The sequence below is a fragment of the Cnephaeus nilssonii genome (genome assembly GCF_951640355.1).
Source record: "Cnephaeus nilssonii genome assembly, chromosome: 11".
NCBI lineage: Eukaryota > Metazoa > Chordata > Mammalia > Chiroptera > Vespertilionidae > Cnephaeus > Cnephaeus nilssonii.
Window position 1 is genome coordinate 55,820,619 of NC_137082.1, and position 26,876 is coordinate 55,847,494.

The window sequence follows — 26,876 nt, forward strand, 5'->3', positions numbered from 1 at the left end:
AACAAAACCCCAAAGCCCTATCTCCAAAATAACAATAAGCATCCTTTCTTTCTGGTCAGAACTCTCCGGACCGGGGCAGCCCAGAGGAAGCAGAGCTGGGGCAGCAGCCAGGACCCGACCGGAGAGGCTGCGAGGCCCGCCCCGCCCCGCCCCGCCCCGCCCTCCACAGCAGCTCTGGAGCCCTGCGTGGCTCCTCACAGCCTGCCAAAGCCGGGGCTGTGCCATCCGCCGCGCCCTGCCGGCTTCTCCCGGTGGCCAGCCGCCCGGGTCAGTCCGCGAAGCCCCGGGCGCGCCCCGCCTTCCGCCCCGCCCAGTCCGGCTCTGTGTGGAGGCGCCGGCGTGCGCGCGCGCGCGCGGGGCCCCGCCGGTTCCCCTTCCGAGCGTCCGCGCCCCGCATGCGCAGTCCACACCGGCGGTCTCCGTTTGTTTAAACAGGAAGACGGACATATTAGTCCCTCACGGCCCCCCTCGCCCCACCCCCTCGGGCTTTCGCCTTCGCCACTTGCCCTTTCCCCAGCCGGGGCCACAGCGCCTCCCAGAAGCTCCCCCATCCACAGTCGCCGGGACCCGACTCTCTCGCCTTCCTCACCGCCCGCTCTCCAAGGCTCCCCAAGTCTCCATCGGGCACCGACCTCGCCCTGCCCCGCCGGACACCGCGGCAGACGCCCCAGAAGCGACGGGAAGAAATAGGCAAGCGAGGCTGCCCCGCGAGGACCAGCTCTTGGCCGACGCGGATCGGGGCGTTGGGCCGGGCCAGCTGGAGCCGGGGGATGCGGGGCTAGACCGCCTCCAACGCTTCAGCGCGGAGCGGGCCCGCCCGTGGCCCCGGCGGCGGCGGTAGCAGCTGGCACAGCTCCGCACCCACCCTCGCGTTCGCCTTTCCTCTTTTCCCTCCCCTGCCGCCCAGAGGAGTCTCCACCCTGCTCCTCTGTCTCGCCCCCCTCCTGCCCATCTCGGGACGGGGAAACCCTCCATGGCGAAGGCGGCTCGGGCCCGCTAGGCTGAAGCACCTCGCGGGAGCGACGAGGTCGGTGGCGACGGCACGGTCGGCTGTCGTGAGGGGCTGCCGGGGGGGATGCGACTTTTGGCGTCCGAGCGGCTGTGGGTCGCCGTTGCCCCGGGCCCGGGGTCTGGAGAGCGGAGATCCCCTCAGTGAGGGGAAGGAGGCGGGGGAACTGGGCGCACCTGGCGACCCTGAGGTTCCGGCCCCTGCGCCCCGCGGCTGCGAACCCACCCACGGAGGAAGTTGGTTGAAATTGCTTTCCGCTGCTGGTGCCGGTCCCGGGGTATTGTCACAGTAGCAGCAACATGTCGACTGGGGACAGTTTTGAGACTCGGTTTGAGAAAATCGACAACCTGCTGCGGGATCCCAAATCGGAAGTGAATTCTGATTGTTTGCTGGTGAGTAGCACTGCTCTCTTTGGCGTGTTGTGGGATTGCCTTTGCCTTCCTCTTGCTTTCAGTCTAGCTGTCTGCAAAAGAAGGCTGCAGCTATGCATAAATCTTGGAAAACAACCAAATGTGGTGTTTTGCGCCCCCGAAGAATCTTGGGAGCACCTCTAAAAGCTCACGCTGTGGCCCTGTTTACCATTGGACTGACGGTGCTGACTACTCTCTGAACTTTTAGCTCTGGCTCCGTTCAACATTACACAAAAGATACTCATAAACCTCTATTGCAGGCACCATATAAAACGTTAACCACGTCCAAGTTATTACTGCATATATAGTTTGCTGCATGGCGATCTTCGTTATATTATCTTTCCGATCGGCTTGACAGTATTATTGGTAAGACCACTTTTCATTTAGGATTTAGCTCCTGAGTTAGTTTTTAGATGTGGAAGTGACAATGGAGAATCATATCGAGGAAGTGATTTTTGAGTAAAAAAAATGTTATAGGTGACTTGAGCCTGAAGGAACTTTTTGCTGGACTGTTTAATCTAAAAACTCAAGGAAACTGATGATGGGTCATTACAATATTGCAACATTATTGATTATATATTTTATAACTGCCATTTTTGGGGGTATTATGCTTAACAATGTCACTTTTAAAACATTCTAAAGAAGATGTTATGACATGAAAGACCCAAATCCTATTTTGAAAATCCTTCAGTGGTTGGTAGTATAGACAATCAAGTAACTGGAGTTTTTAAGGTTTGTCAGTTTCTTTTAATAGTAATACTCTTTTTGTAAGCGAGTTTCTTCTTTTACTTTACTGAAAACTAAAACTTATATAATAATTCTATTTTAGTCCAAACAAAACCATATACTCTCTAAAACTGCAGGGAGTATGTAAGTGGATAGTAACTTACAGCCTCATCAGAATTAATGTTAGATGTACACAATATTTGGTATTAAGATTAAGTGAACAAAATACTATAATGCCATTCAGAGAAATAATACCATATAAAAATTTCATCTTGAATCAGGAAAATCATGTAGATTGTTTACAATTAACAATTAGTTACTCTACATACCTGTGTATATTTTTAAATGTGTGTGGTTTTACAGGAAAGTTTTTCCCCCAAAGCTTTCAAAATTACTCTAAGAATCCTTGATTATGGAAATGAGTCTTGTGAGTTGTATGTTTGAAATGTCTCACTCACCTACATTGTGGATGTACTTCAGATTGAGAAACAGAAAGGAGGGTTGATGCTTAATACAACTTAAAACCTTTTATTGAATGGGAGAAGTGGGAGGAGTTAGAATACATCTTTCAAGTAAGGATTTCTATAACTTATAGGAAGTCTAATTTTTCTTTTAATATACAATTTCCATATAGTATGTTTGATTTTACTTGGCTTTTTGATCTCTTTATTCTATGAAGCAGGGAGGTTATAGTAGTTGTTTTTTTGTTTGTTTGTTTGTTTTTCATATTTTAGTTGTCTTCTAGCCTCTTGCCATAGCTTCGTTTGGTGGGTACCTCAGAGATTTATTGAAATGTGGAGGCTGCAAGGAAATGTAAACCTTGAACTCTTTCCTTGAAACTCCAATCTATTTAGGAAAACCAGACCTAATCTCACATACATACATAGAAACAAAGCAAAACACTTCACAGATTGAGAAAATATATGATAAATTTCAAATGGTTGGTATAGGTAACATATGTTCTTGGGTATTGAAAGGAAGCAATCACTGAGAGTTGGGAGAGCCAGGGTATGCTTTATGATGGATGGATAGGATTTAGATAGCGTATTCATAGGGGTAGTGGAGAATAGTATGAATATGTAGAGGGTAGAGACATGACTGGCTATGACATGTTTAGGTGGAACAGAAGATAAAAGTTGGAAGGATAGATTGGGGTTAGAATGTGGAGAATTTGATTATTAGGCTAAGGAGTTTAAATTTAGGATGTTGTGACCATTAAATATTTGTAAACAAGACTATGCCAAGATGAATGAAAAAATGAACCTGGTAGTTGTGTGCAGGATGGGTTATGTGGAAAGAGACTGGAGATGGGGTGAGATTGGGGAGACTTAAAAAAATTATTATAATAGTCCAGAAATTATTAAAGCTCCAAATTGGAATACTAGAATGGAGAAGGAGGCATTGCTGGAACTTGATTGACAGGATTGGGAAGGAGAAGAGGGAACAAGAGAGAGAGAGAGGGAGACTAGGTAGATGATCCTAAAAATTTTGAGCCTGGATTATACAGTGAGACTGGTGAGAACAGCAAAGTCAGTTTTGGAAAAAGCTTAGAAAGAATAGGCAACAGATACATTCAATGTTAGGTTTGTTTTGTTTGAGTGGAAACTGGACAACCACAAAGAAGTGACTTGTAGACTATTGGCAATTTGAAACTCAGCTCATAATTAAAGATAACAATTTGGAAGTAATTTGTACAGAGGTGCAAGTTGAAACTGATATAATGATAAAAGGGTAAAGATGAAAGTTGAACAAAAGGAAGAGTCAAGAAAGTAGACAATCAAGGCTTTTTAGAGTTAGGATGGCCAGGTATCTTGTAGCCCAAGATTTCTAAAAGAACATTTTAAAAAAGAAGGTAATCAACAGACAGATTTTCCCCCCTTGTAATCTTATAATCTTCATTCTTTTTTTTTTTTTGTTTAGTTTCATAATTGTTTATTGATAGCTGTTGAGATTTATCACCATATTAATCTGAACTTGTAAAGATTAAAATTTTATTTGGAGACAAAATCCTTTTTCCAGTTTTGTAATGTCTAGTATGAATTTCTCTGTGTGATACTTTATGTTTATCATTAAGTAGTCATTCATTCATTCTACTATTGAGAATAACCTATCAGGTAATTTTATCTTTTTCTGTGAGTCTGTTCTTACTCTTCCCTGTCTGGACTTTGGACATCTCATGTATCATGGGGACAATAACCCACTTATTTTTATTTATTTATTTTTTGTTAATCCTTACCGAAGGATATTTTTATCATTGCTTTTTAGAGAGAATGGAAGGAAGGGAGGCAGGGAAGAGTGGGGGCGGGAAGGGAGGGGGGGGGAGAGAGAGAGAGAGAGAGAGAGTGAGAGAGAGAGAAAGAGAAACATCCATACATCCATATGAGAGACGCACATCTATTGGTTGCCTCCTGCACGTGCCCCGACCAGGACCAGGGATGGAACCTGCAACCCAGGTACATGCCCTTGACTGGGAATTGAATTCTCAACTCTTTGGTGAGCAGACTGACACTCTAACCATTGAGCAACACATGCCAGGGCAGGACAATACCACATTTGCCTTTCTCTATTATTTTGGCCTTTGTTGATTTATTCAAGTGATACTTATTGAGTATGCTTTATGTGCCATGTGCAGCACTCAAGTTCTAGGGGGTTGTTTTGTAATCTCAGATTATGTTTATTCTCCACTTCCTTGACTAGATCCACTCTTCAGAAGTGAAAGTTCCTAAACCATTTAGTACTAGAAGAGTTTGCTGGCAAATGTCTTTTAAACGACCTTACCCACCAAATAGCTTTTTTTGTTGCTCAACTACTTTTAAAATAATGTAGCTGGATAAGTGGTTATCTAGCCTTTTCTTGAAGACATAATTTATTCTAAGGACTAGATAAGTTCATTTTTTCATATTGCAAATAAAAAGTGCTAAAATAGTCTGCATATACTAAGATAATATTATCGTAACTATTTACTTGTTTCCCAGGTCATCCAAATTGCTCAAACTTGGTTTTTTGTAAGTCAGATTCTTCTTTCCAGTATCCTAATGATTCTATTACTTAATGGTCCATGTTATAGTGTATAGTGATTATCAAAAACTGTTTTCCTTTTCCAACACCTTTTTTTTTAACCTCAGAATTATTTTTATCTGGGGCTGCTAATAATTTCTCAATAGTTAAGATAAGTGGGTGGGAGGGTTAGGTATATATTTGTTTTGAAGTTTAACATTTCTTGAAAATACAGTTATCTTGCCTGTAGCACGTTTAGCACACTCCTGTAGGATGCTAGTTAAGAGCATGACCTTTTTTTTTTGTTTCTGTTTAACTGGTGGAGGTATAGCAATGGGGTGTGTAGAAAGGAGGGAAGGGAACCAGTATTAGTTGAACAGTGCATACTGAGTTCTAACACTGCTGTCCCCTTTGTACATATTTGTTGCTACCATATTTTATTAGCTTTTTAAAACATTAAAAATTATTTTTATTGAATTTGAGGGAGGGAGAGAGAGGAACAAACATCAATCTGTCGTTTCACTTATTTATGCCTTTATTGGTTGATTCTTTTTTTTTTTTTAAATATATTTTATTGATTTTTACAGGGAGGAAGGGAGAGGGATAGAGAGCTAGAAACGTCGATGAGAGAGAAACATCGACCAGCTGCCTCCTGCACACCCCCCACTGGGGATGTGCCCGCAACCAAGGTACATGCCCTTGACCGGAATCGAACCCGGGACCTTCCAGTCCGCAGGCCGACGCTCTATCCACTGAGCCAAACCGGTTTCGGCTATTGGTTGATTCTTATATGTGCCTTGACCAGGGATTAAACCCGCAACCTTGGTGTATGAGCTACTCAGTCAGGGCTAGTTTGGGGGAGGAGGGGGGGAAATGTAGAAGGCAAATCTAAGTATCAGGTGTTCCTTTTGAGCTTTTCTTCTTTTAAATTCTCTTTTCCTGGGCTTCTTGACCTAGTGTTTTTCATCTTTTCGTTGCTGATTTCTTTTCCTCTTAGCCTCAGTCTTTGGCTTATAATATTTATCTTTCTCTTCACTCTCTTGGAGAGTTTATCCATTTTTTTAATATGTCTTTATTGATTTCAGAAAGGAAGGGAGAGGGAGAGAGAGAGAGAGAAACATCCATGATGAGAGAGAACCATTGATCAGCTGCCTCCTGCATGCCCCCTACTGGAGATTGAGCCCACAACCCAGGCATGTGCCCTGATTGGGAATGGAACCGTGACCTCCTGGTTCATAGGTCTGTGCTCAACCACTGAGCTTTGCCAGCGGGGCGAGTTTATCCATTCTTACAGCTTCAACTGCTATTATCTCTATGCCCATGCTATCCAAATCTTTATTTTTCATGCTTTTTTTGGGGGGGAGGGGCGGATGTAAATCCTATATATTTGACTGCCTACTAGGCATTTTTACTTTGATGTCATGTTATTCAGATTCTTCCTATTTCAAAATAAGCTTTCTCCCATGCACTTAACCTGTTTTGTCATCACTATTGCTAAATTGGAATTTTTGTTTTGAACATTAATTTTGACAATCCTAAACCACACATTGGATTATTTCAACAGATTTTGGCTAGTATTCCAGATTCTATATTGATGTTTTATCCCTCTGTATATTCTACTAGTTGAATTGATCTCATTTAAGGATAAAGTACTGTTAGTGGAATGAAAAGACCTGGAGTCATTAAAACTTTGGGCCTTAAAGCTATTTGCCTGCCATTGTTCATAATTTATGAGTTAATGGGTGTTACCAGTATCAGTTGCATATCTGGTTAGTTTGGACCAGTCTATTTTGATGTTAATATGTTGCAAGAATTTTTTAAAAAAGAAATGATTGATTTGTTCAGCAAATCTTTGTGTGGGGTCTGAACTTGAATTCAGATGTAGACTCTGCAGTGTACTTACTAGATGATTTTTGGTGAGTTTTTTTAACCTCTCAAAGCTCGTTTCAAAGGATTAAATAATATAGACAAAGCAATCACAGCATATGGCATCTAGTAAGCATTTAATTGCTAACTATTATTTTTGTCATATTTATAGTATTCTTGTTATATACTAGTCATTATGCTTAGTCTGGAAGTTGGTAATTTATCTGGTACCTCAAGCCATGCCCATAAATTCATAATTCATCTGTACTTAATTGAAGTGTCTAAAGCAATTGTAACTGAAAATGGAGGCATTTAGATGGACTTCAGTAACATGAAGAGAGGATTTTGGAGACTTCATTTATTCATGATTTATAACATACCTACTTTGTGACAAGAGTTTAGATTGATAAGAAAGACAGTTGAGAGCTGGTTTGTGAAAATTTAGTTGTTATCTTGCTCTCTTTCTGTGTGTCTTTTATACTTTGAGTACGTGTTCGATAAATAGACTGTCTTGCACTACAAGCACCCTGTGGGTGTATAGAGAGGTGGTTCAGAGTAACAGCTGAAACATGAATTGGGCCATTCATTAATCTCTTGAGTCAGAAATGTTTTTAATCGAGAAGGAGCCACATGTAAAATTTTATAATGAACAAAGAGTAAATTCTCAGTTTTAGATTACATTTTGTATTACTTTACAGTTCAGTTTTATTTCAAGATAAGTTTTGATACTGAGTATACATGGTGAAAACTAGAGATTCTGCTAAATGACATAAGAGCCCACATATTAGGAAATACTACAAAATGAATACTAGTGCTGAAGGTAGTCCAGTAGCTTCACTTCCCCATCTCCATCCCCACTAAAATAGAGGTACATTCATTTAGTTTAAGTCTAGAGAGCATCTGATGGATACCACACATGTATGTACAAGATGAGCAGATGGTACTGCATTTCATAGTGGAAAAATATTTATTTTTTAAAATATGCTATTAGCATGATGTAGTAAAAAGAACACTGGACTAGAAATTCAGAGCATTGGGACATCCTTGTTTTGCTATTAACTCTCTGTAACTAAGTAATTATTTTTTCTTATCTGGGCTTCAGTTCCCCCATTTGTAAAATAAAGAGTTGAGCCATATAGTTGCTGATGTCTATTGTGTCTCTAAAAGTTCTGTGAATCTTCCCTATGTCCCCAGGTATATGTCCTCCCTTCTTTCCACCTGTGCAGTCATTGCTGCACCACCTGACTACAAATCAGATACCCAGCCTCAGTGTGGCATTTTCATTTTTAAATGAAGAGCGAGATATGAACCCCAGTTTTTGTGCCGTTCAGTCACCCAGATCCTTAAACTTAACTATGGTGTAGGCTTCTCTGAGTCCCTTTCGGGTGTAAAGGGAAGCTTTGCTCCTGCTGTGGCCCTGCCTCCAAGCCGTGGGGAAGCTCTAGGTCTGTCAGGCTGTGTAGGGAGAAGCAACAGTAAGCCCTGACTTACGACATTGGGGACTTATATTTGGAGTACACTGGCTATTGAGAACAAAAATTTGGGTTGAGGAGAGGGGTGGTTGAGGCCATTATGAAATGGGAGAGTCAGCATTTAACACTATAAACATAAAAACACTTTCTTCTGCCTGCTGTTTGTAAAAGCTCTTTGGGAAGATCTTTTACAAAGACCAATTTTTAAATGTAATTTACCTACCTAGTATAAGTGTCCTAAGGCATGTATGTAAGCTTCCAAAACTGTCTGTGTATTTAGAAAATACACAAGAATCTTTATCAAATCTAAAAATATAAACTTGTGAGCACTAAAAAATTTTTTTTCTGTGAATCTTTATTATACTTCCATAAAAACTTTAAAAGTTGTATCATTGACTTATTTAAGAAATAAAATTAAAAAAGTTAAATGGTGTTGAGAATAGGAACCATCTTTTTAAGTGCTTTTTTTGGAACTAGTTCTATATAGCCTTGAAAGATCATCCTAAACTAATTTTTAATTGTTATATTTGGCACTTATTCTTTTTTGCATTTGTGACTTGTGTTCATAACTCTAGGGGTTTGTACTTTTTGAACAGAGAAAGTAATGATTGAATTTGTGTATCCTTTAAAATGTATAGATGTATTTTACTTCTCTAATATACCTAGCTTCTTAGTTTGGGATCGTGAAATAATAGAATATATTTTCATTATAGTTTCTAAACAGTTAATAGGAAGTTAGATGTTCAAATTAATGTCCAAAGTTTGATGTCTCAGAGAGGGGAAAGGCTAACTTATACTTATGTCATATTTTAAGAGGTAGGCTACCTTGTGCACTCTCTTTATTCCTCTTTATTACTAGAGGCCTGGTGCACAAAATTCGTGCACTTGGGGGGGGCCGGAGGGGGGGCCCTCAGCCCGGTCTGCGCCCTCTCGCAGTCTGGGAGCCCTCAGGGGATGTCTGGCTGATGGCTTAGGCCCGCTCCCAAACTAAGCCAGCAGTTGGACATCTTTAGCGCTGCCTTTCTCTATAATAGAAGCACCAACCAAATTCATGATCGACAATGACAGATGGAAACACACACGTGCAATTGACGCCAGCGAGAGCTTTATATGTATCGCGCATGTGCAAGTCAACTTAGCCTTTTATAGATATAGAATAAACTTGCTTAACTAGATCTGCTTTCTGATTTAGCTTAACTTTTTCCAGCCCAGTGAAGCACCCCAACTTCTCTTTCAGGTAATTCTCAGCAACACAGCAGTAAATATCAACACGGAGCAGATTATTATTGTAGATCACGCAGGGAGAACAAAGTGTAAAATATTTAACTGCAGCAGTATTTGACTATATATTCTGTGCAGTGACAAAACCTGAAGTCATTTTCAAGGTTCATCATTTCTTCTTTTCAGTCAGGTCAAGTTTCTAAACTTTCTAAATCTCCGTTTTCCGGCTAATGAAAAGAAAATAGGATTCCACTGAGTCTCCTACCTACCTACTCTAGGACTTCTGTGAGGATCAGATGAGATGAGGCACGGGAAACACTTCACAGACATTTGGTTAAAGTGTAAATGTTTTCACTTGTGTTCCTGGGCTGAAGAAACTGCAAGGAGACTAGTTGCTAGGGAGAGGAAGCTGGGTGTTGCTACGTGATGTCATTACCCGGAGCCCACAGTGACCATTTCCAGGCTGGGCTGGGTTGTGGGCTGCATTTTGCGCCATAGGGTCTTGGCAGTGTTGGCTGCGATTTGGTGGGGTGTCACTCTGGGGTGGTGGTGGGGCCTATGTCCCATGTGGGGAAACCAAATGTTGGTTTGTTGGTGCCAGGTCCATGGTGCCAGCCAGTGTGCATCATGGCAGCTCCTGCATTGAGTGTCTGCCCCCTGGTGGTCAGTGCGCATCATAGTGACTGGTCGGACGGTAGGAGGGACATTTAGCATACTAGCATTTCTCCCCCTTGATACCTGAATTTTGGATGAGGTGCCAAAAAGCTAATAATACCCATTTTTATTAGACTTTGTACATTCATTACTTTATTAATCTTTGCAACAATACTTTGGACTGGGTGAGGCAAATATTGTTCTCACTTTGTAAATGAAATTAAACCTTAGAAAAAGTAAATGAGTTGCCCAACAGCATATAGCCAGCAAGTGGCAGATTTTTAGGTCCTTGGTCTATAGTACAGTGGAATGAGCATCAACGTTGTAGATAACATGCAACAAAGAGAAGTGTTTCCATAGCACTTAGGAGAGTGCTTTGTATACAGAATGCACCAACTGAAAAATATTTAAATAGATTGAAAAGTATGGAGATTGGTAAAAAATGGAGTGGGGGAAGATGAGCTTTGAAGTAGTAGGGAAGAGATTGTAGTGTTTATTGTGTTGGAGCAGTGGTCCAGAACTTGACTGGATGAGAGATGGCAGCCAGTTCTTTGACCAAACCTGTAGAGTATTGCAAGGTTCAAATAGCTGCCTGCTAACGCATATCTTTGTTGGATTTGACTTATCTGGAAAGTGAGTGTTGATAGTCTATCTAAGCTATGAAGCATGATGATCTGAAGTAGAATCAAATGAATAGTTACAATGGTTATGATTAATGACATGTGCATAATTTAACAGTAGGCAATAGTAACATTTCATTAAATAGGTATGAAGTAAAATATGGGAGAACTGGGAAAATGTTAAAAAAATAATATTCCTGTATTTGGTGAATGGCTTACTGTCGTATAACAGAACTGAACATTTATCAGGGGCTGGGCATGGGATGCGGTATTAACTACAGAGAAGTATGAGGGAACATTTAGGGTGACGAAGTGTTCTGTAACTTGATTGTGGTGGTGTTTGTAGTTACATAACTAAACTCCTAGAACTATAAACCTAAAAAAGGGTGAATTTTACTTTATGTAAATTTACCTCAATAAACCTTTAAAAATAAAAAAGGACTTCTAAAAAAGAAAGAAAAAAAACTTGGTTAAGGCATGAATGTACCATGACGGAACTGAACATTTATTTGTTATTGTCAGTAATATGGCCTTTGGATATGAAGGATATATCTATGTATGACTTATGTGTATGTATGTAAAATATTCTGACTGTATTTTGAAGTATGACTTTTAGAAAACAACTGATAATATTAGTGGTCAGTGAGAAAATTAGAGCTTTTAGGTAAAAATTAGAATTTTGGATACTTGTATCTGCTACCTGAGCTTGACAGTTTCCCAATGCCTGAAAACTTTTATCATGGGGTTAATAATCATATTAAATATGATTTTTCAATATTGTATGATGAAATGTCAACTTTTGGAAGAGTTCATACTTCAGTGAGTTTTTCTAACTGACAAATGCATGATGTTATAAGATCATCCATTAGTAAAAGATCCACTCAAAGTGCACGATAGACCAATAAATTTTAATATTGCAAAGTGGGTGCAAAAAGTTCATATGTACAGCCCGGTCATTGTGGCTCAGTGGTTGAGCGTTGACCTATGAACCAGGAGGTCACGGTTTGATTCCTGGTCAGGGCACATGCCCAGGTTTCAGGCTCGATCCCCAGTGGGGGGTGTGCAGGAGGCAGCCAATCAATGATTCTCTCTCATCATTGATGTTTCTATCTCTCCCTTTCCCTTCCTCTCTGAAATAAATAAAAATATATTTTAAAAAAAGTTCATATAGCCCTGACTGGTTTGGCTCAGTGGATAGAGCGTCGGCCTGCGGACTCAAGAGTCCCAGGTTTGATTCCAGTCAAGGGCATGTACCTTGGTTGCGAGCACATACCCAGTAGGGAGTGTGCAGGAGGCAGCTGATCAACGTTTCTCTCTCATTGCTGTTTCTAACTCTCTATCCCTCTCCCTTCCTCTCTGTAAAAAATCAATAAAATATATTTTAAAAAAAAAGTTCATATATACAATTTCAGATTCCATATTGCAACTGACCTTTAAGAAACACCTCTTGTCAAGTTTGGTGTAGAAAACAACTTCCACAAATATTTGAAAACTAGAGGCCCAGTGCATGATTGAATCATGCACGTGTAGGGTCCCCTACACGCTTTTGCTTTTGATCACGGGGAGCTGGGTGCCTGTCCGCTAGTGCACCAGGCCTTTCAGAAGCCTCCAGCACAGCGGAGGCTTCTGAAAGGCCTGGTGCCTGAGCTGACAGGCACCCAGCTCCCACGCTTTTGCTTTCGATGGGGGGGGAGGGGGAGCTGGAGCTGGGTGCCTGTCTGCTGGTGCACCAGGCCTTTCAGAAGCCTCCGGCACGGCGGAGGCTTCTGAAAGGCCTGGTGTCTGAGCGGAAAGGCATCCAGCTGCCATGCTTTTGCTTTCGATCGCTGGTGCCAGAGCAGACAGGCACCCAGCTGCCACACTTTTGATGGTCCGTGGCCGCTGAGGGGGGCTACCCTGCTGTTGAGAGGCGCAGGGGGCAGGACTCCCGCCCCCTGCGCCTCTCAGCGGCCGCTGAGGGGGGCTGCCGGGGACACCTGGCTACCCTGCCGTTGAGAGGCACAGCTGGGTGTCCGCGCAGGCCCCCTCAGCGGCCGCGGATCTGGCCTCGATCTGGCCATTGAAAGGCGCAGGGGGCGGGAGTCCTGCCCCCTGCGCCTATCAACAGCAGCGTAGCCCCCCTTAGTGGCAGCGGATCCGTGCCTCTCAATGGCCGGATAGGCCACCCCGAGTCCCGCCCCTCAGCCTCCCGCCGCCCAATCGTGGGCGTAGCAGAGTGATGGTAATTTACATGTTACTTTATTATTAGATAGGATTGGAATTTAAGTCTCCCATTTTATTACTTGTTTTGTGTTTATTCCCTCTGTTTTCATTTTTGTTTTCTTTTTCTGGCTCCTCCTTTTGGTTTATTTATATATTTTTTAGTATTCCATTTTAATTTATCTGTTGTGTTCTTGATTATATCTTTTGTGTAATTTTCTTAGTGATTGCTATTCTAGGGATTTCAATATACATTATTAGCTTTTCACAGTCTATCTAGAATCATACTGCCACTTCATATGGAATGTAGAAACCTTATTACCACATATAGGTCCCTTTACCCTCCCCTTTATGTTGTAGTCTTCTTAGATATTACAGCTATATACATTGAAAACTCCATCAGAAAATGTTATAATTATTGCATTCAACTGTCAAATATTTTAAATAACTCAAAGGAGAAGAACATAGATTTATAATTTCTGTTGCTCTTCTTTCTTGCCTCACTGTTCAAGTTTCTTTTTTGAATTTTGGGGGAGGGGAGTTTGGAATTAATTATTTCATTTATTTGTTTTAGATCCCACATATAAGAGATCATAAAAAGTATTTGTTTTTCTCTGACTTATTTCACATAGTATAATGCCCTCAAGGCCCATCCATGTTGTCTCAAATGGCAAGATTCCCTTCTTTTTTTTTTTAATGGCCTGATAATACTCTATTGTATGTATATATATCACAGTTTCTTTATCTGTTCATCCATTGATGGACACTTAGATTGCTTCTATGTCTTGCTATCCTATATAATAAAAGGCTAATATGCAAATCAACTGGCAGAATGACTGGTCACTATGATCTGCACTGACCACCAGGGGGCAGACGCTCAATACAGGAGCTGCCCCCTGGTGGTCAGTGTGCTCCCACAGGGGGAGCACCACGCAGCCAGAGACAGGCTCACGGCTGGCGAGTGCAGTGGTAGTGGCGGGACCCTCTCCAGCCTTCGAGGCAGGTGGACATCCCCTGAGGGCTCCTGGACTGCGAGAGGGTGAAGACCGGGCTGAGGGACTCCTCCCAGTGCATGAAATTTCGTGCACTGGGCCTCTAGTTGTAAATAATGCTGGTTGCTTGTTGATTTTTGAATATTGAATAAGTATTGAATCTTTGGAATAGATCTTTGGAAACTTTAAGAACTTTTACATCTTTATTGGTTATGGTGTATGATTGCTTTTATATATTGCTGAATTCTATTTGCTAATATTTTAAGAACTTTTAAAAAATATTTTTAAATTGATTTTTAGAGAGAGAAGAAGGGAGAGGGAGAGAGAGCAACATTGTTGTGAGAACAAAACATTGATTGGCTGTCTCCTGCACACCCCCAACTCGGAAATCAAGCCTGCAACCCCAGGCATGTGCCCTAACTGGGAATTGAACCAGCAACCTTTTGATGCACAGAATGATGCCCAACTAACTAAGCCATACTGGCCAGGGCTTTTTAAGAATGTTTGCATCTATATTCATGAAAGATATTGGTCTGTACTTTTCTTTTTTGTACTGACTTTGTCTGGTTTTGCTATCCAGGTACTGTTGGCTATACGAAATGACTTTGGACATATTTTTTTCCTTTTCCCCTTCCTGGAACAGATTGTGAAGAATTGATGTTAATTTTTTAAACACTTGGTAGAATTCTCCAGTGAAACTATATGGACCTGGAGATTTATTTTTCAGTGGGCTTTACATTATTAGTTAATAATATTATTCAAATTATCTTGTTTGTATTGGGGTAGTTATGGTAGTTTATGCTTTTTAAAGAATTGTTTGTCTCATTGTAGTTGTCAAATTTATATGTAGAGTTGTTCATAATATTCCCTTACTACCCTTTGTATAGCTGCAGGATCTGTATGATAGCGCCTATTTCATTTTTAATATCAGTATTTTGTGTTTTTTCTTTTTTTTTTTTGTCAATCTTGCTAGGAGGTTGTCAATTTGATTGATCTTGTCAAAGAACCAGCTTTTTGTTTCATTTAACTTCCACTGTTGTTTTCTGTGTTTAATTTATTGATTTTTGTTTTTCTTTATTGCTTCTTTTCTTATGTTTGCTCTTATAGTTTTTTGAGAAACGAACTTAGGTTATTGATTAATCATTACTCTTTTCTAATATGAATATTTAGTGCTATACATTTCCCTTTCAGCACTGTTTTAACTGTGTACCACAAATTTTGATTTGTTACATTTTCATTCTTATTCATTTCAATGTGTGTTTTTACTTCTCTTGAGACTTTCTCTTTGACCATGGATTATTTAAAAATATTTTATTTAGTTCCCAAGTGTTTGAACATTACTCCCTTTCTGTTATTTCTATTAGTTTGATTACCTTTGGTCAGACAACACACTCTGATTTTAATTCTTATAAATTTGTTGAGGATTGAAGTATGACAATCTTGAGCACTTAATAAAAAAATGTATTTTGCTATTGTGAGTGGAATGTTCCATAAATGTCAATTTGATCCTGTTGGTTACTGGTGTTGTTGAATTCTCTTTGCTGATGTTCTGTCCAGTCCAATCAGTTGTTAAGGGAGGCGTGTCAAGTTTGCCAACTAAAATTGTGTATTTGTGTATTTCTCTTTTCATTTCTATCTATTTTTGCTTCATATATTTTGCAGCTCTGTTGTATAGAACAAACACATTTTAAGATTGTTTTGCTTTCTTGGTGAATTGACTCTTATCATGTAATTTCCCACCCTGTCCCTTGTCATTTCTTTGCTCTGAAGTTTTATGATATACCTAATCCAACTTTTTTGATATCTATTTGTATGGTATATAATTTCTCATCTTTTTACTTTTAGCCTAACCATCTTGTTACATTTGAAGTGAATTTCTTGACTATAGATTGTCTTGCTCACCTCCATCTTATTCTTTCTAAAATCTCTCTTTAAGGGTCAGCTCAAATTTCATCTCTTTTACAAAGCAAGCCACAGTTGATTAATTTGTCCTTTCTCTGTTCATGTAGTACCTACTTATAACACTTAGGATCCTATATTATTTGCTTTTTCTACCTAATAATCAAAGGACTCCCAAAGACAGGAAGTATCCTATATAATAAAAGGCCAGAGACCGTAACAGCATTATGACCATAACGACCATTAGACCAGAACCACCATGGCCCTTCGTTAGGCAGGCCTCGCCCCCAAGCAAGCGGTTAGGGGCGATCAGGCAGGCAGGCAGAGTGGTTAGGGGTGATTAGGCAGGCAGACCAGTGGTTAGGGGCAATCAGGCAGAGGACCCCTCGCAGGGCTGGCCCACCCCCAAGCAAGTAGTTAGGGGTGATTAGGCAGGCAGAGTGGTTAGGGGCAATCAGGTAGGCAGGCCAGCAGTTAGGGGTGATCAGGTAGGCAGACAACCCCTCCCCTGGTCACCCATAACTGCCCTCCCCTGCAGGCTTGATCACCACCAACTGCCCTCCCTTACAGACCTGGTCCCTCCCAACTGCCCTCCCCTGCTGGCCCACAACTGCCCTCCCTTGCAGGCCTGGTCGCTCCCAACTGCCCTCCCCAGCTGGCCATCTTGTGGCGGCCATCTTGTGTCCACATGGGGGCAACCATCTTTGACCACAAGGGGGCAGCCATCTTGTGTGTTTGGAGTGACGGTCAATTTGCATATTACTCTTTTATTAGATAGGATAGAGGCCTTGTGCACGGGTGGGGTCCTGCTGGTTTGCCCTGAAGGGTGTCCTGGATCAGGGTAGGGGTTCCCTTGGGGCGTGGGGCGGCCTGGGTGAGGGGCCTGTGGTGGTTTGCAGGCTGGCCACGCCCCCCAGCGACCCAAGCAGAGGCCCTGGTATCTGGGATTTATTTATCTTCTACAATTGAAACTTTGTAGCCTGGAGTGGAGCCAAGCCTTCTGCTTGCTCCATGGCGGCCTCCATTTCTGTTGGGATTTATTTATCTTCTCTAATTGAAACTTTGTAGCCTTGAGCGGAGGCCAGGGCCAGCCAGGGCAGGTGGGAAGCTTGGCTTCCTCCATCGCTGTGGGCAACCCAAGCCTCCTGCTCTCTCCAGCTCCATGGCTGCCGCCATTTTTGTTGGGATTTATTTATCTTCTATAATTGAAACTTTGTAGCCTTTAGTGGAGGCCAGGGCCTGCCAGGGCGGGCGGGAAGCTTGGCTTCCTCCATAGCCGGGAAAACCCAAGCCTCCTGCTCTCTCAGTGGCCGCAGCCATCTTGGTTGGGTTAATTTGCATACTTGCTCCTGATTGGCCGGTGGGCGTGGCTTGTGGGCATAGCGGAGGTATGGTCAATTTGCATGTTTCTCTTTTATTAGTGTAGATTACTATCTGTTTTCCTACAGAGGAGGAGGCAGATTGTAAATACAATATAAATTTAAATATAATAATTCCTATAATAGGAAACACATAGGAGGTCATTATTAATATTTTCTCAGGATGTTGGGAAAGGCAGCACAAAGTAACATTGAGGTAGTCTGAATATAAGTAATGTTCACATTCCAGCTGGAGAAAAGAGCTGGTGCAAAGGCTATGGAGTAGGGTGAGCATGGCCTATTTGATACTATATACATGCCGATGTTCTTTAGGACAATTATATTGCAAAAAAATTAAGTATTTTAAATATTTAGTAAAATGTACAATGGCACTTTCAAATCAGTCCCCAACTAAGTGTAGACTTATGTAACTTGGTGATTGATTTGAAAGTGCCATTTTAGAGATTGATACATGTAGAGAAAATGAGTCATGGGAAGCATTGTCATATATATAGTAATGTCACACTGGTTAAATAAATTTTAATTGTGTTCAGAAGTTGTTCAAATTCCCTGAGGAAATTCTGTTTTCATTTTCATATTAGTGCTTAATCTTGAGAAATTTCTTATTACTTTACCCAGCAAAGAGATTTATATGTGCCAAAAATACTTTCTTTAAATGGTACATGTGCTGTCATCAAGTTTAACAGAAGTCTTTTAGTACCAAAGGTCAGCCTATTTTAGAAGCAGTTTGGGTTTTCGGAAGCCTTGGATTTACTGCCATAGTTCTAATGGATTTTTTTGGTAGTTTCTCAAAAAACATGTCCATGTTTAGAATAGTAAACATTTAGATTTTGAAATTTTACTTTAAAATGTTTTTTTTTTATACATAGTATACCTTTCCTAGTGCCATTACATTCTCACTAGAGGCCCGGTGCATGAAATTCGTGCATTCGGGGGAGGGGGTCCTCCAGCCTGGCCTGTCCCCTGTCACAGTGTGGAAGCCCCGCGATTGATTGCCCCAAAGAGGTAGGCCCCACCCACCCATCCCAGGCTCCTTGATGGATTGCCCCAAAGAGGTAGGCTGGAGCCGGGGGTCCCACCTCTGTGCTGCGCAGAGCTGGGAGGCGGGACCCCCAGGACACCCAGGTAGGCCACACTGTGCGGGACCCCCAAGCAGGCTTTGCCACGTGGAGCCGGGGGACCCCCAGGCAGGCCTCGCTGGACCCCCAGGCAGGCCTCACTGTGCAGAGCCAGGAGGAGGCGGGAATCCTAGGCATGCTCCCTTCCACGCACACAGCGTCAAGCCCAGCCCTGCCCACCTGCGTGCGCCCACTGTGCATTCAGCCATCTTGTGACGGCGTGACGACCACTTAGGCTTTTATTAGTAAGGATACCTTATAAGAAATGTGTTATTACTAGTAGATGTAATCCTAAATGATATTTTGCACAGGACTCTTAATTTTTATAATTCAAAACTATCCAGAGAACTAGAGTTTGCAGCAGTGTTCAGTTGAATAATTGCTCCTGCTTTTCCTTTTGCTTATGCTCTGTTGTGAGGTAACACAACTAGAGCTTCCCCCTCTCCTAATGCCAGTACTTCTTAAGAAATGTGAAATGTAAATGTTCATTCTTTAGAGGTCCTTGTAAAATGTTATACTTACAATTAAATATACCTACTTTTGTGTGTTTATGTAGAAGTACTTCACCAGTGTGATTAGCTTCTTTCAAAATATATTGTTCTGACTGATCTACTGTCTTTGGTAAACCATGAGTAGCAAATAATTTAATTATTGTAAATATTTAACATTGATTGGCTCCTGTATTATATGTCCTCTCCTCTACAAATCTTAAATTGATGGTTAAGCTAGATGATGGACATGTTGTGAAAGTAGAAGGTAACTTTCTTTCATGTCATAATCATAAAATTAAGTGAAGGAGTAAGTCATAGGACAACATGCTTTGGCTGTCATTCCTTGTGAATTGTTTTTGCTCTTGGAGGAATGTTAATTTCTGTTAAGGTCCTGAATCCTGGTACTATAAAATATGGACTTTAGGAAGTGGTGACGTCTCATTTTTCATTATTTTACAGAACTGGGGAATACTGAATAAAAGTCAGAATTCCTTGCTCTAGTTTATGGCTGCATATATACATTCCTTGTGTTGTGTATCTTCTTCACTGCATTAAAATGGAAGCCTGTGTTCCTGTCCCCCACCTCAGTGTTTTGACTCCCCTTAGCCACTGTTGTTATATGTTTTAGATTATGCTAGAAGAATACCTTCTTGCCCATTCTATTTCTCTGATAAAAGGCATATAGTTTTTGCTTATGGATGATACTAAAAAGCCATATACCATCTCATTCAACTAGAAGTCCAAACACCTAGTGTCCTTACACAATTAGTGGAGGCAGCTAGTTTCCGTTAACAAATGCATGATCAAATTCTGTGGTCAAGCAAAAGTCAGATGCTCCATGTTTTTAAAAAAAAAATCATAGATGGAATTACTACAGTGGGGAAGGGTTTAACACAGGGGTCCTCAAACTTTTTAAACAGGGGACCAGTTCACTGTCCCTCAGACCGTTGGAGGGCCGGACTATAGTTTAAAAAAAACTATGAACAAATTCCTATGCACACTGCACATATCTTATTTTGAAGTAAAAAAAACAAAACGGCGAAAACACCCACATGTGGCCCGCGGGCCGTAGTTTGAGGACGCCTGGTTTAACATATTGACCTAAAATTTATTCTTAAGTTGTTCTTGTTTGTTTTTTTAATGCTCACCGGAAGAGTGATGATATTTTTTCATTGATTTTTAGAGAGTGGAAGGGTGGGGAGAGGGGGAGAGATAAAGAAGAGAGGAGAGGGAGAGAAACATCATATGAGAGAGACACATTGATTTGGTTGCCTCCCACAAGCACCCCAATGGGGACAATGCGGGGGGGGGGGGGAGGGGCAGGGATCAAACCTGCAACCCCTGTACGTGCCCTTGACTGGGAATTGAACCTGAGACCTTCTGGTACACAGGCTGATGCTCTAACCATGGAACCATGCTGGCCAGGTGTACTCTTAAGTTTTTATGACCACACCACTAACTATAGTGTCTATTTTCTCTGTATGTCATTTCTATCACTAATGAGATTTACAGAACTTCAAATGTCAGCTAAAGAAATAAAAAGAGAGAAGTGGGACTTAGGGACCAAACACTTTACATTCTTCACTTATTTAATTCTCATAAATCTAGTATGAGTTGTAGGTAGTTATCTTCATTTTATGAAAGAGAAAACTGAGGCTCAGAAAGATTATTTGACTTGTCTTTCCAACAGTAACATACAAATACACGTGTGTCTTTTTCTTTAAAAAGCTTTTACTTTATTATTTTTTTAATGTTTCAAGTATTTGAGCCCATGGAATTAATTTTATTATTAAACATGGCTCAAAAAATCATTCTTCTCCATAGTGCTGTCCTGTTATACAAACATTTACCAGAGTGATACTTTTTGTAAACCCCATCTTGCCCCTGGTCACACCATTGAATGGGCAGTTCTCCTGCCCTTTCACTGCAACAAGTTCTATTGCCTTGGTTAATGCTGTTTCAGTGCAGTGGCATTTATTGAGCTCTTACTATGTATTTCTGTTTGGATGGTTTTAGTCACAAGAAATAGAAAATGTAATGTAAATTGAGTTAGGCCATAAGGAAAATGTATTGGATAGAGTGGCTATAGAATAGGTTAATTCATTAGTTCAACAAACATCAGGGACTCAGGTTCCTTACATCCTTGAGTTCTGTTGTCCTCATTGTGTTTGGCTTTGTTTTCTGCCAACATCTCTTGAGGATGCAAATGGCTGTTGTTCTTTAAGGTGTCACATACAGACATGATAATTTCTCATTAAAGGAACGACTATATCTTAGATGTATCTTTTCAAAAGAGAAGAATTTTTCCCCAGAAACCTTTCTGTAGGTTTTCCCTCACGTCTCATGTACCAGATTATTACCATGTTTCTCTATTTAAGCTGAACACTGGCAAGAGTAATAAGCCTCCATGTTTGCCTTGGATTGGACAAATCAGAACCAGCCTCCTGGAGCTGGAAAAGATTTCTCCGTCCTTGGAAGCTCATAGTCTCTTGAAAGAAGGTGGGTAGCTGAAACAAAATCAGGGTTAAATTAGGAAGGTAGAAATAATTATTGGAGTAGGATACCAACAGTATTCCGCTAGGCTACTTGTCTGCTAAGCACCTTGAGCATAGCTGACTCAAGGTGCTTGAGATGTAGCTGTGAAGATTGAAATAAAAAATAACTCTAATAAGGAGTTTTTATAGGTAGTTTAGGGAAGGTTATACAGAAGAGGAAGTGATAGTATAGCAGAGAAAATTTAGGATTATAGGATTTTGAATTCTAGCCAGTGTACTTTCTGGTTTTTTTTTTCTAACATATTTTTATTGATTTTAGAGAGGAAGGTAGAGGAGAGAGAAATAAAAACATTCTATCTAATAAAGAGGGAATATGGTAATTGACCATCACACCCTCACAAAGATGGCAGCGCCCACAGCCAGTAAGGAGGGAATATGCTAATTGACCGTCACACCCTCAAAGATGGCGGTGCACACAGCCACAAGATGGCAGCGCCGCTGGGGTGGCAGGTGCGTGGCATGGCTGGGCCTGCCGCCAGGTAGGTCCAGCCGCTCCGCGTGCCTGCCTCCGGAGTCCCCAGTCCCCTCAGCCCCCCAGCTGCCCAGGGCTGGCCTGAGGCACAAACAAGCCTCGGATGGCGGCTGCCTAGCTGCCCAGGGCCAGCCCAAGGTGCAGGCAAGCCTCGGTTGGCAGCTGCCCAGCCGCCCAGGGCCAGCCGAGGATTGTGCTGCCGGTAGTGGCAGCAACAGAGGTATGATGGGGGCGTCGCCTTCCCCTGATTGCTGGATCGCCTCCCGCCCCTGAGGGCTCCTGGACTGTGAGAGGGGGCTGAGGGACACCCCCTCTAATGCATGAATTTTCATGCACCGGGCCTCTAGTCAATGATAAGAGAGAATCGTTGATTGGCTGCCTCCTGCATGCCCCACACGGGGATTGAGCCCACAGCTGGGTATATATATGCCCTGACCAGGAATCGAACCGTGACCTTCTGGTCCATAGGTTGACGCTTGATGCTCAACCACTGAGCCACGCCGGCCAGGCTGCACTTTCTGTTATAATTAGAAGAATGACTGGTGATTTTCTATTAATTTTTGAACAGTGCATATTGGGTTTAAATATACATGTTTATTCTCAATTCCTAATTTCATTTTTAAGAGATTGAAATTTTTAAAATTATGTTTTTATCATGATCATGTTATATCTCTAACTACTAAACTAAGAGTTAGTATTTTGATCCTTCACAGCTTACCAGCTAGCTGTGTGGCATTGGGCAAGTAAATTAATATTTCTGGTTGTTATTTGCCTTGGGTATAAAATGAGGGCATTAAGGTAAATTTTGAGGTTCTTTTCTATCTAACATTTAGTAATTTTTCTAAAATCTTGTTTGGAGTAAGAATGGAGGCAATTGTTTTATAAATATAAATATATTTACCAAAGAGAGCATGTGAGTAAAATTTAATATATCCCTCACTGTTTAAAGTTTTGATATTAAAAAATAATCTGAGCTAATATAAATTTAGATGTTCTGAACCTTTTAAAACTGGAATGTGTCTTTGGAAGTAAATGTTTGTTAGGAGTTCTTAAAATAATAGTTATCATAAAGTATAATGATATATTGAGGGTATTGTACTATACCTACTTTTGCATTTCCCAGACAACATTAAGATGTCAAAATTTGGCCTGAAATTGTTCTTGTCTAGCTAATAGTATAGTAGTCTCCCTTATCCACAGGGAATGTATTCCAGACCCCCAGTGGATGCCTGAAACTGCAGATAGTACCAAACCCCATATGTACTTTTTCCCCCTATACATACATACACTTAATGGCTTCTCTTTGGCATATCTGAATTGTCAGCATCACTGCTCTTATACTTTGAAGCCATTATTAAGTAAAATAAGAGACAAGCATTGGGATACCACAACAGTGATCTGATAACCAAGATGGTTCCTAAGTGAAGGGGGTGGAAGCATATACATGTAGATACTCTGGACCTAGGGATGGTTCATGTCCCGGGCGGGATGGAGTGGATGGTGTGAGATTTCATCGTGCTACTCATAATGACACATAATTTAAAACCTGAATTGTTTATTTTTGGAATTTTTCATTTAAAATTTTTAGACTGAGGTTGACCATGGGTAACTGAAACCATGGAAAAAGGGGGAGGGAGGAATACTGTACTTGCACTCCCCTGTAGTCCATATTATTTTTTGGAGTGACACGATACATTGAAACTTGGTGTCTAGTCTAAGAAAAATATTATTTCTTGAATATTGTACTGCCTTTGCTATTGAACATAAAAATCGTAGGTTTATTGTACCTTTTATGCCTACTCGTCAGGTCATTTTTTAAGGCGCTGTAGAAGAAAATGAGATGTTAACTATGGTGTCTGCCTTAACTTAAAATCTATTTAAAAATGTAAAAAAATATTTTCATCTTTAATTTATCTTTTCTTAGAAATCAGTGAGTTCAAATATTTAGTGGTTTGGTTTTTTTCTATTTAGAACAGACCAAACATCAGCTGGTCTTTTTAAACAAATCCTAAATAATAAAAGGCTAATATGCAAATCGACCAAATGGCAGAACGACTGGTCACTATGACACGTGCTGACCACCATGGGGCAGATGCTCAATGCAGGAGGAGTGCCGCTCAGCGAAAAGCCAGGCTCACGGCTGGCGAGTGCAGCAGCGGTGGCGGGAGCCTCTCTCACCTCCGAAGCAGCACTAAGGATGTTCAACTGCCGGCCATCAGTCAGACATCCCCAAGGGCTCCCAGACTGCAAGAGGGCGCAGGCTGGGCTGAGGCTCCCCCACTCCCTGAGTGCATGATTTTTGTGCACTGGGCCTCTAGTTCTCATATAAAGATTCTCATCTCTTTTCTGCAAAAAGCATGAAAAAATATTCACATGGCTTATAAGACTCTAATAAATGTATCTCAGGGATAGATAAACTTGTTTTAGTGGAGGGGCTTTTTCTTCAGACCTGCACAATCCCTGAATTTTGAAAAGGCAATATAGGGCAGATTGATCTCTTCAAGCAGTCAACAACATTGGTATTATTAGCCTTCTTCTCCATTGTCAGTTTCCAATTCATGCATTGATATATTTTAAAGCTTTGACTGTTTTTTTTTATTTTGTAGGGGAATATATTAAATATTCTACAATAACTGGGTGATTCACACCTGTGGCTTAACACAAAGTATAAAATCTGTATATTCTCTGTTTTTTTCTCCTTTTATGAACACAACTGTATAGGGTTTGCAGAAGGTGCATCTTCTTTTGCTGCTCCTTTCTTTATTCTTGGGCTCTGCTGGGGCAAACTAGATTTCTCCAGCTAAATAAAATGGAGATTACTTGGGTTACCGGAATGTTCCTCCTACCGCAATCCCACTTAACTGATTGTTACACCTTCACATTGTCCTACACTTGCTTAGAAGTAAAAGTAAATGCCCATATTTGTCCTTTACTAATGGCTGCCTTAGAAAGTGCTTCAAGGGAAGAAAAAGAACCCTTATTAAAACCCAATACCTATATATATAAAACCCTAATATGCAAATAGACCGAATGGCGGAACAACTCAACAACCAGTCACTATGATATGTGCTGACCATCAGGGGGCACACACAGAACATGGCGGGCGTCGGCAGTAGGCAGCAGAGCACGGAACATGGCGGCCATCAGCCGTGATGGGATGGTGTCCACCAGACCAAGGTGGGGCGCCGGTTGCTGTCATTGGGGCGAGCCTCTGATGGTTACTGAAAATTATTTGCTCCCACATGCTGCAGTCCCGCAGGGCGCTCGCACCTGCTGCTGGTGCTGGCCCCCCTCACACCTGCTGCCAGTGCCAGAGCCGCCACTCGCACCCACTACTGGCACCTGGTGCCGGTCCTGATTGCTCGGTGCCATCAGTAGGTGCGAGCAGCGGCTGCTGGCCCTGATCGCCCCTCAGGGCTTCTCCACCTCCCCCTGCTCCTGAGGGGCAATTGGGGCCGGCAGCTGCCGCTTGCACCCACTACCAGTGCCAGCTCCTCTCGCACCCACTGCAGCAACGGCCCTGCTTGCACCCACTGCCAGCACCCAGCACCAGTCCTGATCGCTTGGCACTGTCAGCAGGTGCAAGTTGCGGCTGCTGGCCCTGATCACCCCTGAGGGCTTCTCCACCTCCTCCTGCTCCTGAGGGGTGATTGGGGCAGCTGCTGCTGCTCACACCTGCTGACGGCGCCGGCCCCGCTTGTACCCGCTGCTGGCGCCAGCCCCAATTGCTCCATGCTGTCAGTGGGTGTGAGCGGGGCTGGCGCCGCCATTGCGTGGGAGTGGCGGTGGCGGCGGGAGCTGGGTTGCAGGCAGACAGGGGGCTGGGGGCCGTGGCAGGAGGGGCCGGGCAGGGGTGTGGAGGATGGACCAAACTTGCCCCTGTGCCCAGGGCAGCCTTGTGGCCCACAGTTCCTTTCAAGGTGCATGAATTCGTGCACTGGGCCCCTCGTATTTTTATAATTAAAAGTATATCTAACTGCTGAATTTATCTTACACTAAACTTCACATTTTAGGAACTACTATTTTTAGCTACTTCCTTGTAAAATATGTGTAGGCACAAAGATAGGCCATTTGTTTTTGATGAGTGTCTGAAATAAAGATAAATGCAGTAGTAGGGAGAATGAAAAGTAAAATGTTATGTTCACATGAGGGGAAAAGGGCATGAGTTGAAGTCAGTTGTAGCCAATTGGTGGTTTGTTGCTGCTCCTCTGTCTGGGAGAGTTAGAATGTGAAAAATCTATATATGAAATAAAAGCAAATGTTCTTTTATCTTAGTACTCATGTAACCTTACGTATAGAAAGTATCAAGTGAATGCAAGATGTATGAGAGAGCTAATTAAAAATTAAGAGGTATATTTTATTCTTTACTCATAAAAAAGGAAAGTTCATAGAGTGCTCCAGAAAACTAACTGTTTGTTTGTTTATTTGTTTAGGATGGATTGGATGCTTTGGTATATGATTTGGATTTTCCTGCCTTAAGAAAAAACAAAAATATTGACAACTTTTTAAGCAGATGTAAGTAATTTTTGTGGAGGTTAATTACAGATTATATATAATGACATCTTGACTTAGATAATTCAAGCCCTTTTTTCTCCTTCTGTGTACTCTTTGCTTATTTCATCAATAGTTTGTACATAAAATGAATGAAATGAGAAAGAAACTTTATTAGTCAGTTTGGGTACTTATTAGGAGAATCTATAAAGTATTTTGCAGATTAGGGAATGAAAAGTAAAGGGCTAAAATAAATATATTAAAATAAGCATATATATATATATACATACATATATATATATACA

At 41.7% G+C, this 26,876-nt stretch overlaps 1 protein-coding gene across 2 annotated transcripts in view; it reads left to right on the top strand.

The window, feature by feature from the left end:
• The first annotated feature begins 405 nt into the window (after positions 1-405).
• The window catches only part of ROCK1 (Rho associated coiled-coil containing protein kinase 1), a 128,363-nt gene continuing 101,892 nt past the window's right edge, over positions 406-26,876 (top strand). For both annotated transcript variants that reach the window (XM_079784531.1, XM_079784532.1), the window contains exons 1-2: positions 406-1,401; positions 26,514-26,595. In XM_079784531.1, the coding sequence (XP_079640657.1) occupies positions 1,309-1,401; positions 26,514-26,595 (175 nt within the window). In that variant the 5' untranslated portion in view covers positions 406-1,308. The remainder of the gene's footprint in view (positions 1,402-26,513; positions 26,596-26,876) is intronic.